The 17,556-nt window shown below is 38.0% G+C and overlaps 1 protein-coding gene across 3 annotated transcripts; it reads left to right on the top strand.

Moving 5' to 3' along the window:
- The first annotated feature begins 8,098 nt into the window (after positions 1–8,098).
- On the top strand, positions 8,099–11,311 carry LOC127075753 (ADP,ATP carrier protein 1, mitochondrial). Of its 3 annotated transcripts, none has more exons than XM_051017218.1 (4): positions 8,099–8,259; positions 9,180–9,639; positions 9,917–10,291; positions 10,754–11,311. In XM_051017218.1, the coding sequence occupies exons 2-4, from the start codon at positions 9,190–9,192 to the stop codon at positions 11,048–11,050; spliced, it is 1,122 nt and encodes a 373-aa protein (XP_050873175.1). In that variant the 5' UTR covers positions 8,099–8,259; positions 9,180–9,189; the 3' UTR covers positions 11,051–11,311. The 3 variants fall into 3 exon arrangements, with proteins under 3 accessions (XP_050873175.1, XP_050873177.1, XP_050873176.1); XM_051017220.1 differs by having other exon boundaries at positions 8,189–8,322; XM_051017219.1 differs by having other exon boundaries at positions 8,259–8,375.
- The last annotated feature ends 6,245 nt before the right edge of the window (positions 11,312–17,556 follow it).

A 17,556-nucleotide genomic window follows, 5' to 3' on the forward strand; every position in this document is an offset into this window, starting at 1 on the left:
TCAGGCCATGGTTATCCCTGCGTTACCATTTATTTTGGTATCCAGGTCGACGTTTTTGTTTCGGTGGTCAGGCCGACTTTCTTCGTTCCAGACGGATTTTTGTTTCAGAGATTGTGTTCTTCGCCGATTCTGACAGGCGTTGTTAATTATTTTCCCATCAGAGTGCTAATTGTTCGTCTGTTCTTGGTATTCAATCACTCTTCATCCTGATCATCTGAAAGCCGAGGCTATTCATATCGACAGGTTCACAGTGGATTGAATAGGGGCAGCTGTAACACCTCAAAATTTGCCCTCCTCTCTTGGGACTAGCTTAACATATTGCATTGCATTTCATAGGTCATTAGGCATTGCATATTGCATATCATGTAGTTACATTGTGCAAGGCATCCTCCTAAGTCTTGATCAGAAGATGAAGAGGTCATGGTGCAAGCTAGGGTTTCATTGGACTGGATCATTAACTGTCTGAGGGTTGTGGTCCAAATTAGGGTTTCTCAAGGAGATTGGTCTTGATCTTGGTTGAAATGATACATCATCATCATCATGGTTTTGTTATCATCCAGGAGATTCAGAAGATTGATCAGATATTTTGAGATTAGGGTTTTGACCAATGGTCAACCCTAATCAATTGCATTGGGCCAATCAGGGCTTGGCAAGGAGATGGGGTCTACAATGGATATGGGGATCATTTCATGATTATTTTGAGCTTATGGAGGCTAGGGTTTCATCCTTGAGCCATTTCATCAGGAGTTTGGGGCTCAGCTTGATCAGTGCACAACTAAATTCATCTATCAGTTGAAAAAGTCAACTGTGGTCAACTGTGCTTGATTTTATGGATTTGGAGGTGGGAGAGAGTTGGATACACTTCATTCATGTTGAAACAAGTTTCATTTGACATGTCAAAGCTCAAGAATGAAGAAAATAAAGTCAGGACAAAAATTTCCAAAAATAGAAAGTGACTTGTAATGGAAGTTTCCCAAAATGGAAAGTTTTTCACCACAAAATTACATGTCCAAAAAAGCTTCAAATGAAAATTTATTCAACATTAAAGTTGTAGATCTTGTTATTACCTTTCCAAAAAGTCCAAGAACTTGAAATTCCCATGTATGGTTGACAAGTTATGGTCCATTCATTTTCCAAAAATGCCTATAATCAAAGTGGCATAACTTTCACATGGAATGTCCAATTTGGGTGATCTTTTTATGAGCAAACCCCATTTCACATGTACTTTCATGATGTGTGATCCAAATTCATCAAAAATGGTCAATGCAAAAAGTCAAATTTCAAGTGGATTTAAGTGCATTTTTGGCATGGCATAGTGAAATTGAGAAATACAAGGCCAATGGACATGAGAACCATTCCAACACACTCCAAATATCATTTAGAAGTTGTGTGAACTGTCATGAGCTGTCATAGTGCACAATTTGGAAAGGTCACTTTTGCCCTTGCATTAAGAAATTGCATTAACACTAATCTTCCAAATTTTGCTAATTGAGATTAAGGAGTGGATTAGCATTGGTATAAATGGTTAAGTATAACAGAATTTGTTAATCATAATCACAGTTCTCAAGATTTGTAACCAACTTTCCCTCCATTTTCTCCATTTTCTCTCAAATTTCATCAAGCTTTTTTTCAAGATTTCTCCACGAATTCTCCATCAATTGGCTTGATTCTTTTTTATTCATCTTCCACAAGCCAAGATCTACATCTGTTTTGCTAAGCCATTGCCAAAAACATCAAGAATCGTGACTGTTCATGTGGTGCACATCAATGGAGTTTTGAGAATTCTCACATCTGGAGCAACCTGGAGCTAACCTAATCTTTCCAATCATCTTCCTCATCACTTAGCTTCATCTGTTTTGGCAAATTACACGTGGAAACGACCAAATCGAGCGCTGCCATCTCCAAGGTGCAAAAATTCGAAACTCTCCTTTACTTAAATCATGATATGCGTTTGAAAGATCTTTGAATGTAGAACATCATGATGTGTTTAGTTTTCGAATTGGTTAAGTATAGGATGAGAAATCGTGTTTTGAAGTTTGATGTTCATAACTTGTTTTGCTCGATCCCGTTGCTGTGTTGAGAATTAGGTTAAAACAATTACATGTTCATGTTCCTTGTTGAGAGACGGTTCTTTTGACTATAAGTTCGTTGATTTTGGTTATGGTTTGATGATTTTCAATTTTCTGCAAAATCTGGTTTGTTTTGGTCCAAGAACATGAACAGAATCGCGTGTAGATCCTCATTAGCCATGGCCAAAGTTTGAATGTTGTTTGGCACCACCGCTGGCCAATCAGGAAGCGCCATTGCTTCTAAGCGAAACTACGTCGTTTTGCTCAGTACCTTTAATATTACCATCGTGCCATTATCTGAATTTATTTATTATTATTTCATTTCTTTTTCTTTTGGTTATTTCATTTTGATGCCATGACTTAGAAAAATCATAGAGACTTCATTTCTTGTCCAAAATTGGTGAGATTTTTTGCATTGTTCTTCTTGTAATGTGTAGAATTTTATCATGATTTTTGTGGAATTTTTGCATGTGTAGAAAATTAATTGGCCTAGGGTTTGCTTGATGTTGTCACATTTGTGTATACCATGCCATATCCTTCATGAAATAGTGATGCTTGCAAAGAAATGGATGAAAATTTTTGTGCTTGTTCTGGACTCATTGCTGGTGATTTTAATGTAGAGTTTATGATTTTTGGATACTTGGTTGACTAGATATGATTTTTTGAATTAAGGTGTGACAATTTGTGTCACACCAAGCTAGGTCAACTTCATGATTTTATTTAAAATGCTTAGGGATGTTGATTTGAGCTGAAATTTTGCATGGTTGGACATTGATATGTCAAGATCACATGTGATTTTTTCTGGAATTTTTGATGGAGTTTTCTAATTGATTGATAATTTTCTTCTCTGTTGGCTCATTTGGTGACATTGTGTGACACATGTTGGTAATTCATTTGTGAAATTCTCATAGTGTATTGGATGAAGATGAAATTTGGTGTGAGCATTGTAGACACATTATAGGTCATTGTGATGTTGATCCCATTCATTTCTCATACTTTGTCACTGTTTTATAATTTTCGGAAGTTGGTGATTGTTTTGATGCCTTGTGTTGGCTTGTATAAACTTGTCTGAACTTTTTGATTTTCATTTCCCTACTTCCTTTTGTCCAATTGAGCTGAAAATTGACATGCTATCCATTGAATGCGTCCTGTTTAGGTGTGAATTTTTGTGGAATTAATTGAATTGTTTTGGTATGCTTTTGGTTGAGATAGTTCTGTTTGGTCATTTGAAGTTGCAAATTGCATGATTGATACTAAATTGTGCATGAAATGATAATGGTGAATGATATGAGCATGGGACCAATTGCATTTGCTTTTAATTTGTTTGAATATGATTTTGGTTGAAGTTCACTTGCTGTTTAGAATTTTTTATCTCCTTTAGACCCTAGGCTTGGCCTAGTGGTCTAGTTTCTCACATTTGGTTTGGATTTTCAGGTTTGAGCTACAAATGCCTTAAGGAGTAAAATGCAAGTTGTGAATTGAGTTTGTTTGATGTTTATAACTAACATTGACCTTGTGTTGTAGGGTTTGATGCTTGAGCTTGAGCTCATGGCTTGCACTTGTGTGCATTAGCTTGTGTTGACTGTACAAATTAACTGTTTGACATTTGCTGTTTACTGTTGGTTTGTCTGAGTACTGATGATACTTGATTGATTTCAGGTACATTAAGTTGCTTACAGTTCCTTGAGAACTTGCTTGCTGTTGCTTGGTTGTATAAACCAATTGAGGTAGAATTTCTATTCTCCATGTAGTCTGGAAGACCTGGCCTGTTACTTGGCCAGGCACCTGTCTGAAGCCCTCCTTAAGAGGCGATGATTGTGATTGTTTATATTTGTCCCAAGCAGGTAAAGACCTTGATTAAGGCAATTGGTGGATCAAAGAGATAAGCAATCTATCTCCCACTATTCTGTTGAGTCGTCCCTCTGCTCACACAACTGGTGTTGATGCATTGGGACAATTAACCCAAGATCAGTTGTGTCAGAGTCTTGAGCGTAGAAGGGTCCCTCCATTCTGGACCCACACTCCTTTGTTTGGAGCTCTCCCTGGCCAGGGATAAGAGCTGTGAAGTCTAATCTTCACTCACCTCTCATCAGCTTCACCTTAGCCTCTCAATGGCAAGGTTAAGAGCTAACTCTACCTTGTACAGATGACTTGCCTCGGCAGTCCACCCTTGTTTGAGCCTCACTTGACTGGATATAGTGTGTGCTATGTGAAATGTTTGTTTTATTTTTGATTGATGCTTGCATGCTTGCTTTCTTCCTGGATAGGATTAGCTTGTTGTTGTGCAAGTAGGTAGAAACCACAACATAGGGCAATGATGCATGATAACACTAGGCTCGAGTACAGCTCCCTGGTAGTGTGTCTCCCCTTGGTTTCTGGCTAGAATTTCTTTCCCTTTCAGGGGAACTACATCGCCCTGATCCTCGTTCCAGACGAGGTATGTAGGCAGGAGACCGTGCGAGGTCTCTCCGGGCACTTTTTTTTTCTTTTTGTGTGCGTTTGCTTGTTAATCTTCTTGTGTGTCAGGATATGGATGTAAGCCCAGCGATTGGCTGTCCGTATCCTGATTGTGTTTGTTTGGTTCGGAAGCCGATGTAAGTCCAGCGATTGGCATTCGGGTTCCAAGTTTGCCTGTGTTTGTGTGTGTCTTGTTTGGCGTGCGTGAGCCGAACTACGGCAGCTCTGATTCTCGTTCCAGATGAGATACGTAGGCATAGGATGCGGCGTCCTATCGAGCTCTCTTCCTCTTAACCCCACTTGTGTTGTCTTCGGTGCGTGTGTGTGTGGTGTTTTAGCAACCTTTTCTTTTCTTAGAGCGTGGATCCCGTCGAGTACGACGGACGTGAGGGGTGCTAATACCTTCCCCTCGCGTAACCGACTCCCTTACCCTTTCTCTTTGGTCGCGGGACCATGCTTTTTCCAGGTTTACTCTGAGCGTTTCCTTTCCCTTTTTGGGATAAATAACGCACGGTGGCGGCTCTGTGTTGTTTTTGTTTCAGCCCGCCGGTTGTTTTTCGCGGATGCGACACTATGCAATCGCTTGAACCAATGACTCCAAAGCTTGAACAATAGCATCATCATTTCTTCCTCCAGCCACAACCCCAATTATCCAAATAAACAAACTAACATCATAATAAATAAGGTATGGATAGTGTTCACATACACTTATCGCATACAAGGAAACAAACATCATGCAAAAACTTGGCTGGACGCACTGGCCTGCTCTGATACCATCTAAACCCCGAAACTTATGTATAAAGGATTACTCAACAATTTAAGATGTTATCAACGATAACCATTCAACAAAACATAGACATTTTGAAAACATGCAGCGGAAAAGTAAACAACATACAACACATGTCATCGCATGCTCACCTTCACTTAGGGTATCATCACAGCAGAATCATATTAATCGCGGTAATAAAACATATTAACTTCAATTTGGGGTCTTATAAAGACTTAACTTTCACAAAATGACTCAAAAGGAAATTCAAAATTCAACTCTCAATAGGTTCAAAACAAATCAATATAATAGTTATTAAACTCCAGAAAAACAAGTAAGTCGACATAAAAAATAATAAAAGAAAACATCGTTCGCCCCCAGTATTACTGAATCAGAGCATATCGACTAAAATTCGATAACTAATGTAAATAACTCCAAAAGTCATTTCCTATCCACAACAACAACTCTACTCCTGAGTATCTGCAAGATGTCCATGGTGGACAACATCAAAGCAAACAGAGTGAGAATTCACATCAATAATTTAATGGCATAAGCTGCAAGGTAGAATTAAAACATCTACACATTCAACAACAATCACACATCACCACTCTCAAACCCAATCCATCAATATACACAAAGCAATCACATATTCATCATTTAAATTATGCAATGAGACTCAAGACTTCAACCAGACTCATATGCACATGGTACCGTATCATCATCAATTGGTTCATTCAGGAACCAAGTTCACCCTGCTCGAGCCCCGAATCTGCCCAACTCAGATTCGAGACAAGTCACCAATCCACCTTACTCGGATTGCAACTTGTCTCTTTCACCAACAACAATGACATAATGAATGCATGTCACAACACATCTAATCCTACAACAACATAATGTTTAAAGTCTCCTTTCGACAATAAACAAAGCATGCATTGACCCAACGATAATAGTTCCCCTCCCGAACTATCATCCTAAAATAACATACTCACAATTCAACAATATAATTCATGCTCGTACAACAACATATCGTCATCACAATTCATATCAATTAACACAACATCATCATCACGTGTGAACATATCCATCATTTATCAAATAATTCATAGATTTTATTAAAATCATGTTTAATCGTTAAATCATACCAAAACATCATTTAAATAGTAGCCAACAGAGCCTAACAATATCTAAAACATCCACAAAAGTCGAAAAATCAAAATCTACAACTTAATATCATAAAAACAAGCATCTACTCCCACTGAAGGCTCATGACGGGTTACCCGTCACGCCCACCACCGACTTCAACACTTCAAAATGCCACCTATGTGACAATCGAATTGGAAAACAAGCATGGGCAGCGTGACGGGTTACCCGTTACCAGCATGACGCCCATCAACAATGTGCAACCTGCATAATTCGTCTTTTCCAATGGAGTTCAATGCAGAACTCATATTTCTCAGTCCATGCATACTAAATCAATCCAAAACATTACACACATGTTATACATTCATCAATAAAATCTAATTGCATCAAATCAACACCTTTAGTTCATGGTTTTCATAAAACATATTATTCCAAAAACCTTCAAAATGACAACAATGGTGAATATATGTTAACTCATTAAAACATAATGTGTCATATATCATAGCACACGAATTTCATCAACAATCATCATCACATACAACAAATCAATCATCAATAACACAATTATGTTAAAATCCCAATGCCCTATTGGAGGTTAAGGATTCCTCAATTCTACCCCTCTTGCATATACCCGTTATTGAGACAGTTCTCTCCTTACCTGGTTATCCTAGCAGCAGTGTAAAATTCAGGTTTTTGATCATCTAATCCCCTATAAATTCTAAGTCTTCACTTGCACTTTCTCTAGCATTTTCTATATTCTTTGATTCTGGTTATACGTATTGATAAAACTCCTTAAAACTAGGTTATGTTTCTAATTTATATAATTAGGGTAAATCTTATTATAATTCTAATTCTGCCCAAACTCTTATTCCTCTTACTCCTTCCTTCTTTCCACTCCTCATAAATCACACTTTGAATCCAAACTTTCTATTTTCTATTAAATTAAATAAATTTAATAAAATACTATTATTTTAATTATTAAATAAACTCTAATAATTTAATTAAACTCTACTTGCCTCTAATTACTCTCCACACTCTCACCTCCATGTCACAGACCCCATCCTCCTTATTTACACAATTAATATTATCCAATAATCAAATAAACACACAAAAATCAAAATAAATCAAATAATTTCAATAAATCACAAATTGGAGTGTTACATGATACACCATTCAAAACATCATCAAGAAGAACACATTAGTTTGATTGCATATGAAAGGAAGATAGATGAGTAATACCTGGAATGCTTTAATTTTGAATGGAACAACTTCGATTTTTTCCAATTGCCTCTTCTTTTGCGGAGTTGAAATGTTTGGAATGCATATGCATAAATGATATAAGGAGTGTGCCTCTTGAGTTGCGATTGAATGTATTGAGGTAAGAGAGAGATAAATATTTCATATGATAAATTTAAAGTAACTTTCCATTTTTTAAATATGAAGTAATAATTATGATCAACGCAATTAATTAATTTTGCCCTTTGAATTTAAGCTAATTAAATAGGATAAAAAAATGGTTAAACTACCTATCCTTTTTCCTATTAGTTAGATATTACATAAATCAATGTTTTTTTTTTTCAGATTTATTTTTCTTTTTTACACCATAAAAAAATTCATTTTCATTTTTCTTATGGGCCCACGTGTCACTGTTTGATTCGCGAAATAGCCACTAGCCCAATGGGTCAGTTTTAGTGGGTACAGTTTAAATTCAGCCTTCGCGTATTTATCTCTCAACCCCAAACGACTTGGCTCTGCGGCACTTGCAAACCATTTGCATTTGCGAAGTCTCCAACAAACTCGCGCAGCCACCAACACTGCTTTTTCTAGGTTAATAAAAACCCACTTCTCATTCTCTTCTCTTGTTCTTCTTCTCTCTAGTTTACCTATCAGGTTTTCTTTTTGTTCTTATTTCTTAGGTTAATTGAATTAAATTTGCTTGATCTGTAAGCTGAATCTCTCACTCTTTTGATTGATCTTTTAACTATTTAATAACTCGTGTTTCCGATGTGTTTCATGATAACAAATAGTGATACATCAGTTAGTTAGATCTATTCTCGCTTGTTTCGATTTCGTTTGTGAGATCAGATCAGAGCCTGCAAGTTTTGTTTGCTTTGAAATTGTGTTGTTTGTGGATCTATGATTATATTGTTTATTAGGAAGATTCTCTTGGAGTTTGATGTTTCAGTTTCTGTATTTTTGGATTGCATAACAGATCTGGTGTGGTTTGATTCATCTATATTTTGTTGAATATGTTTTTCAAACTTGAATTATGTCTGAGTTATGAGTTAAGAGATGTGAATTTGGAGATTTTTATTACATGTGCATGATTTCATTTTTGATTGATCGTCTTGGAATTTGGCCGTAAATGTTTCATTTGATTTGGAGAAATGTATTTTGGTGTTAAAATTAGGTCTGTTCATGGTACAGATTAGTGTTAAGTTTTGATTCGGTTTATTTGCTATTTGGATTGGTTCTAGAACTGTTTGTGCAACATGAAATGGTTTGGTTATTTTAACTTCAGCTTGGTTAGGCGGTTTTTGTGAAGTGTTCTAGTTACATTTAATTGGATGCATGCATTTCGTTGCGTGTTCAGATATTGTTAGGTTTTTGTTTATTTTTCATGAACTAAATAATTGGATACATGCATTTTGTTGTGTGTTCAGATATTAACAGATATTAACCATGTTTTTGTGTTGTTCTGTTAATTTATGAGCATTATTTGACATTGTGTAACTTGCATTGTTCAGGAAAGTCACCATGGTTGATCAGGTTCAGCGCCCTAAACTCTTCCAGAATGTTGCACGCCATACCGGCCTTTCAATGTACCAACAGAGGTCATTTGGGAATTACACCAACCCTGCATTTCAGTATCCAGTGATGCCGACATGTCAAGCTACAATGACTGATTTCTCTACTATTGCAACAACTGCTTCCCCTATCTTTGTTGCAGCTCCCGCTGAGAAAGGAAACTTTCTTGTTGATTTTCTCATGGGAGGAGTTTCGGCTGCTGTATCAAAAACTGCTGCTGCTCCCATTGAGCGAATTAAGCTTTTGATCCAGAACCAAGATGAGATGATTAAAGCTGGTAGACTTTCTGAACCCTATAAGGGAATTGGTGACTGTTTTAAGAGAACAACTGCTGATGAAGGTATTGTTTCACTATGGAGAGGTAACACTGCAAACGTCATCCGTTATTTCCCCACTCAGGTTAGTTATATTGTTTCTCTCTTTTGGTTTTTTGTGTTAAATAGTGGCTATAGTATATCAGAATTTGAACAAGTCCATACTGACATGCAATGTGTTATTTAGTACGAGATTTTGTGAAATAGTGGCTATAGCATCGTTATAGCACAGTTGTATAACAGAATTTTAACAAATTGCTATTTTCTGCATTGATAACAATGGATTTGATCCACCCCTTTACAATTTTGTTGGTTTGTTTTGTTGTGTGTGATGCTAACTGTGCAATTAAAATTCCTATTAGGCTTTGAATTTTGCATTCAAGGACTACTTCAAGAGGCTTTTCAATTTCAATAAGGACAAAGATGGTTACTGGAAATGGTTTGCCGGTAACTTGGCCTCAGGAGGTGCTGCTGGTGCTTCATCCCTTTTCTTTGTCTACTCTCTCGACTATGCTCGTACTCGTCTTGCAAATGATTCAAAGGCCGCAAAGAAGGGTGGTGGAGGAAGACAATTCGATGGTCTTGTTGATGTCTACAAGAAGACATTGGCAACTGATGGTATTGCTGGACTTTACCGTGGTTTCAACATTTCTTGTGTTGGAATCATTGTATACCGTGGTCTCTACTTTGGAATGTATGATTCCTTGAAGCCAGTTCTCCTAACTGGATCTTTGCAGGTTAGCATGCCAAATTCTTTTAGTGTTGATTATTGATATATATTCTTGTTCACATTAATATTGGTGTTATTAATGGTATGTTCGGATTGACTTATTTGGGAGAGCTTATGAAAACAATTTTTTTTTTGCTCAAGTAGCCTAGTGGCCGGAATTCACTCTTTTAAAGGTGAAAAAAGGTGTAATGGATTCGACCCCGTGCCCCTATCTCTGATGTTCCTGCTTAGCTATCAACTGAGCTGGCTTATCGGGCAATTTAGAAGATGTCTATAAGCTGTTTTTTTTAGCTATTTCCACAAGCTTTCCGTGATAGTTTATGAAAAGAGTTTATTGCATGAAAACCATTTAACTTTATGTAATCTTTTGTTATGTGTTTGATTAAGCTGGTTCTGATTTTTCTTGAGGATTGGAGTTGAATCATTTACTGATAACTATTTCCATTTTGTTGTCTCTTGGCCATTGCAGGATAGTTTCTTTGCTAGTTTTGGTCTCGGATGGCTCATCACCAACGGTGCTGGTCTAGCATCTTACCCAATTGACACCGTCCGAAGAAGAATGATGATGACATCTGGTGAAGCAGTCAAGTACAAGAGCTCCATGGACGCATTTTCACAAATCCTCAAGAATGAGGGTTTCAAGTCCTTGTTTAAGGGAGCTGGTGCTAACATCCTTCGTGCTGTCGCCGGTGCTGGTGTGCTTGCTGGTTATGATAAGTTGCAGGTCATAATGCTCGGCAAGAAGTATGGATCTGGTGGTGCTTAATTTTTTTGTTTTCGATGTTGATGAAAAAATAATTTAGTTTTGAGAATTGACCCAGTATTGCGGAAAATTTTGTTCAATAATTAGTACTCAATGATCCCATACCTGTTTCCTTGGATCAGAATATTTTATATTTCTAGGTTGATGATTTATTTGAATGACAGAAAAATGTCTGTCATATTGAATTTTATTTTGTTTGATTTGAATGTTTGCAAGATACTCTATTTGTTATTCTATCTACTTATTGTTCAGGGTTACTCTTTATACTCTTGGTTAAAATGCATATGCAAATTTTGATTTCCATGTGTTACAATAAATCTCGTTCTACCTTTGTTTCCGCATACTTTTCCATTTCTTGGCATCAAGTATTTTACCTCTATGTTTCACTCTCCATTTCCACGAGTAATTTTGTTATGCTTCTCGATTATCCAATTGAAATGTTAGTTTGAAATTAAGAAACTGACCAAATTCAAAGGTGGTTTAGTAGTGTTTTAGTTTATTAATTCAAATATTGGAATTTAATATAAATCTGTTTGTTTTTCTTAAAAACCTGTAATGTTTTTTAATTAAAAATGATTAATAATTGCATGACCCCAATGTGTGGGCCCGAACCAACCGATATCTCATGGTTCGAGTGTTTGGGTTTAATTGATTTAATTTGAAAATTTGATATTCTGGAAAAGATTTTTATGTTTTTTCCTCTAAATTTGTCACATTTCCAAAATGAGAATTTTTTACAAAAATAATCCACTTTTTCAAAGACATTCCCAAAATACATCTGATTTCATTTTTTTTCTTCAAACTACTCCACTTTTAGGAGGAGGCGCCAATTCTTAAAAATTGAATGCAGACGTCAATTGGATTGTCTAGGGAAGGAACCTGCCCCCCTAGCCAATCCAATTGGCGCCCCTGTGTATAACTTGAGAGGAGACGCTAATTGGATTGGTGCCTCCGTGTAAAATAATTTTTTTTTTAATTATAAATAGATGCGTTGTGTGAGTCATTGTTCCACATCTCATTTAATCATTTGACAATCATGTTTAGTGTTCGTCGCCGATACAGAAAGGTGATTTATGCGAGAGACAAACCTCAGATGCTGATGCTGTTGGTTCGTTGGTTAGATGAGAAAATACTAGAAGGGGGAAAATTAGAAGTATTGAGAGACTTGACAATATCTTTGGTTGGCTGCGAATGAAGATTGATAAGGATGCTAGGGAAATGATGTTCGATCGAGATGACATCAATTTGATTGTTGTAATCAGTTAGAAATATTTCTATTAGCTTATTTTGTACTGATGTTTGTTGTGAACCTCGTTGTAACAAAAAGTTAATGATATATAATGATTGAAGGTTACAGAAATACAATGTTACAAAAAACTTAAGACCCAGATGATGCTCCTCGATTGGGACAGTTGTTCTTGTTGTGTCCTGGTTGACGACAGATACTACATAATCTTATCATTTTATTTGTGGAATCTATTTCTGTCCTGATACGTGGCTGTTTGGCCTTCCTTTTTTCTTTCTACGCATCTCGTCGTTGTGCCAAACTATATCACCTTCATATGGAGGTCAGTATTCCTCCATTGGTACTACCGAGAAGCTTTGATTATATACATTCATGACGGTGACGGTCTTGTACACATCAGATAAATGGCTGTAAGCGTTTTGACCAGTATAAGCGCATGCTGCAATGACATGGGAGCAAGGAATGCGGAAGGCCTGGAATTTTCCACAATCGCACCAACTTCTGTTTAGTCTAACAACATAGGCTAAATTTGGTCTCCCCTCGTTGTGGTCCATTGTTTCCTGGAAGCTGAAATTTTGCCTATAAAGGTCAAAGATTGTTACATCGTGTATGCTAGCTTTGATGCTCTCCTCTTTCATGACCTTCATGCAACACTCACTGAATACTTGCCCGGGCATTAACACCGCACTCAATCTTTCACCTCTGGTTGCGAACGTAGAAGCCAACCTACAATAGGTCGATCTTACCAAGGCGGTTATCGGCAGATTTCGAATTCCTTTGAATACCCCGTTCATGCATTCCACAAGGTTTGTTGTCATGTGGCCCCATCGACAACCTCTGTCAAATGCCCTTGTCCACTGCTCTACTAGTATGTTATTTAGCCATCTCCATGCGTCTTTATTAGACAGTCTAATTTCATCACGATAATATTGAAATAACGGCTGAGTTAGAACATACCCAGCATTCACCACCTTCTTGCGAAGATTCTTATCTTTTATAGCACGCATGAAGTTTTGTGCAATGTGTCTGATGCAATAGACATGGGTAGAAGTAGGATCATGCCATCCGTTGTCATGGTTGTTGTAGGCACTCTCAATGGCAACATGTCAATCAAAAATCAAATAGAGATTGGCTTGTGGAGCCACATGCGTTCTGAGATGTCGAAGAAAGAAACCCCATCCGCCAGCCGTTTCACCTTCAACCAGAGCAAAGGCAACGGGAAAGACATTGTTGTTGCCGTCTTGTGCAACCGCCATAAGCAAAGTACCCTTGTATTTTCCGTATAACCAAATGCCATCAATTTGAATAATAGGTTTGCAGAATGCGAAACCTTTGATGCATGGGTCAAACGCCCAAAAGAGACGGTGAAAGATTCTATTACCTATAACACAGGTTCCGTCTTGCATCATCGCTGGCAATGTCTCCATAATTGCCACAGTTCCTGGGACATATGTTTTTAGTGCCCATAAAAACCGTGGCAATTCTTTGTATGAATCCTCCCAGTTGCCGAATACCTGTTCAACAGCCTTTGTCCTCGCAATCCAGATTTTCTTGTAAGATGGAGTATAATTATATGTTGTTCTGATATGGGATATAATTATACTCACCTTCACTGATGGGTCTTTATTAACCAACAACATAATGTCTTGACATATCAATGCAGCGCTTAGTTTACGGTGATCTTGTTCAACGTTAGTTGCAATGCAACTGTGAGGTGGGTCTATTGAATTGATCTCCCAAGAGTCGTTTTTCTTTTTGTAAGATGCAGCCAACCGAAACTTACAAAGGATGTCACGACATTCGATAACATACCTTCTTGAATCAGTGCGTTTCACTGTAAAATCAGTAGAGTTTTTCATGTGGAATTTTTTGATAGCTCGCACACATTCTTCTTTGGTACGAAACATGTCTTCCACCTTTAATTCACCTTTTGATCATGGATACGGGTTATAGAAAACACTGTTGGATGTATCATTGTCGTGCAGATCCAAATTTGTCATATGTTGAGGCGGATTGTAGACATGACTAGGAGGTATTGGTGGTGGTTGATCATCATCTTCAATGTCGTTGTTCAACATGTGATCAACCTGTATCTCGATCTCCTCTTCTTCTTCATCAACGACGTCAACTTCTGCTTCTGCTTCTGGGTTGACATCATCTGACCATTGTGGATCAAATTCACCATATTCATCCTGACTGATTATTTGAGACTGCTGAGACGGTATACATGGTTGAAGAGTAATGTACAACTCAATACAGTTGCAACCTGAATGTTCATGACTAACAAACATGTATTCAACATCTTCATTGTCTCGTGCCTTAAGCGGGAAAAATTTGCATTGACTGTTCTAAAAAAATATTGGATTTTGATACGTGATCTTTGACACAATACCCGATCCTATACAAGATTGTATTCTTTTTTTCAAATGCAAGAAGGTTGCATTTCTCTTGATCGTGAGTCTAATGGTATCAGTGTTTCGAAAACAAAAATCATATAACTCAGACTCGTATGTTTCACCGTTGCAGTGAACGTTGACACTGTATTTTGGTGAAGATGACATTGTGCAGATGAAAACTATTTTCTTGCTGCAGATGAATGTGAGTGAAGTGTCTTGGATGTTGATAATAAGACACTTAAATAAGGGAGTGAAGTGTCTCACATGCTATCTAGTTCGAAATGACGTGTCGCACATGCAAGCTAGTCCGAAATGATGTGTCAACCATGCAAGCTACTAAAAAGTGACATGTTCAGCATGCAAGAGAGAGGACAACCACGTGTCAGACATGCAGACACACATTCCAAATGAATTGGCGCCCCCATTCATTCCTTGCACATGGGCACCAATCCATTTGGCGACACCTTCTCAAAGCATGCATGCAGACCTCGAAACCAAGCAATTAGACCTAGGTCTTACATGCATGTCCCTATGGAGGCGCCAATTTGAATGGCGACACCATGTACAAGTTGTACATGGGCGCCAATTCAATTTGAGACACCATGCAAGCACAACTTTTCATGCTCCCATTCATTTTCCTATAAATACATCCACTCCATCAACACTTCTTCCACACCATCACTCTCACTACTTCTTCTACAATACTTCTTCTACAATTTCATCTACAAAACTTCTTATAGTTTCATCTCCACCAACCCCCCAACAAAATGTCTATCCTCACAATGGGCGAATCACATAGAGGAACGGTTTCAAACATCGCAACATATGTAAGTTTTTTCTTTTGTTAACTTTTTTTCTTTCATCTGCAACAACTTATTGTAGTTTCATCTTCACCAACCCCCTTTTATTTTAACATACCAACTTAGTCAAGTTTTTTGTTCTTTCTTTTATAGGATGTATCAAGGTTCCGGACTCGGGTCCACGAATATGTCCATATGGACCCGATGATTCAACCTTATGTTGAACTCGCCGATTTTGGTCATATAAGCAAGATTTTGTCTTGGTCCGTAGATTACAAATTCATTCTAGCTTTATGCGAAAGATGGAGACCAGAGACACACACATTTTGGTTCCCAACCGGTGAATGTACCATGACGTTAGAAGACGTTTACATGCTTTTGGGACTGCCTATTGAAGGTAAGGCTGTTAATGGTAAAACCAACTATGCAAATTCAATTTGCATGGATCTCTTGGAGACTGATTTGTTAGATGATATCGCAAGAGGTCAAGGTATACTACTTTCACGCCTTAAGTCGTACTATAATAGTTTATACTTAGATGAGCATTCTACCGAAGATGCTCGAATAATAAAAACTAGGTGTTACATTATGCTGTTAATTGGTTCATTTTTATTTCCCGAAGGTAGTGGTTCTAGCATGCATATTATGTATTTACCTTTACTTAGACATATAGATAGAATAGAAAGTTACAGTTGGGGATTTGCTTGTCTAGCCTATCTCTATAGCTCCTTGTGCAAAAACTCACACAAAGACACATCTACATTTTCTGGATGTGCTGTTTTGCTACAACCATGGGGTTGGTCAAGACTACCGTCCCTAGCACCCGTCAACAACAACCCTTTCACATTTTCGTATGCACAAAAGTAAGTTGTTTAAATTGCTATATCTTTACTTACTTCTTTAAAGATTATTATCTCAAACTAATATTTTTACCTTTTTGGTGTAGATGGTCTGCACGTGGTATGCGTTACAACAGATGTCCAAGACACTGTATTACTCAGTATCACAATTTGTTGGATCACCTTCGACCGACAGACGTAAGGATAATAACTTAATTATTTCTTTATAATTTGTTAACTTCTTCTACCTAGATTATAATCCTATCTTCTTTCACATTTCAGTTCATTTGGCGTCCATATCTTAATTTGGATCATGACCACGAGGTCAACGCTGAAGACGCGGCCGTATGGACTGTATGCACACTGATAATACGGTTCACAACTATGGAGATGCACAACAGTGATCGTGTGAAGTTGCAGTTCGGTATGCCCCAAAACATCCCAGATCCCCCAGCTAGCCTAGGATAATGGCACCTACGCAAAGTTAACGACCAATGGAACTTCAATCCATGGAAAAGCTTTGCAAGATCAGAGTGTCGCAAATGGAAGCACCTCCATGACCATGTCTTAACTGACGCAGTCATGCCAACTGAAGAAAAACCAAGTCGTACTTATATGGCTTGGTATAGATCGGTTGGTTTTCAGTTCATCGTCGAGGATATGTACCTGTACGACCCACGCCAGATGACTTACACACCTGACACCTCAACATCAAACCCCCAACAACAGTGTCATACCGGATACACACAACCCCCTGTCCGTCAAATGTTCCGTTCAACCAACACACAAACATACAACCAAAATATGGCATACACCTAACCCCAATACCAAGAGCATACCATATACCACCACCAACAAATTGACCATTAACCTGAGACCCAACATCGCTTCGCACCCACCCCATCACCCTACCAAAGTCTCCTTAGCCAGAACACCCAACGATCATTCACACCAACCGCCCCTCCTCCTACCATAGCCAAGAAGCCAAAACCTCACAAAACCAAAACATCCAACAACCCTATCTCTACCAAACACCCCAACAACCTTTCCAACCTTTCCTCGACGCATCATTCACACCCATGTCTCCCTTCAACCGTCCCGGTCGCCCATTAATGAGTCAACCATAACCCAACTTCTCTGGCATGGGTCATGAACTCAGTTACGACGGTACACCATCGATGCATACTGAAGACTATGCCGACTTGTCTGACTACCTCAACAGGCCTTC

Source organism: Lathyrus oleraceus, chromosome 4 (assembly GCF_024323335.1).
Source record: "Lathyrus oleraceus cultivar Zhongwan6 chromosome 4, CAAS_Psat_ZW6_1.0, whole genome shotgun sequence".
Classification (NCBI taxonomy): domain Eukaryota; kingdom Viridiplantae; phylum Streptophyta; class Magnoliopsida; order Fabales; family Fabaceae; genus Lathyrus; species Lathyrus oleraceus.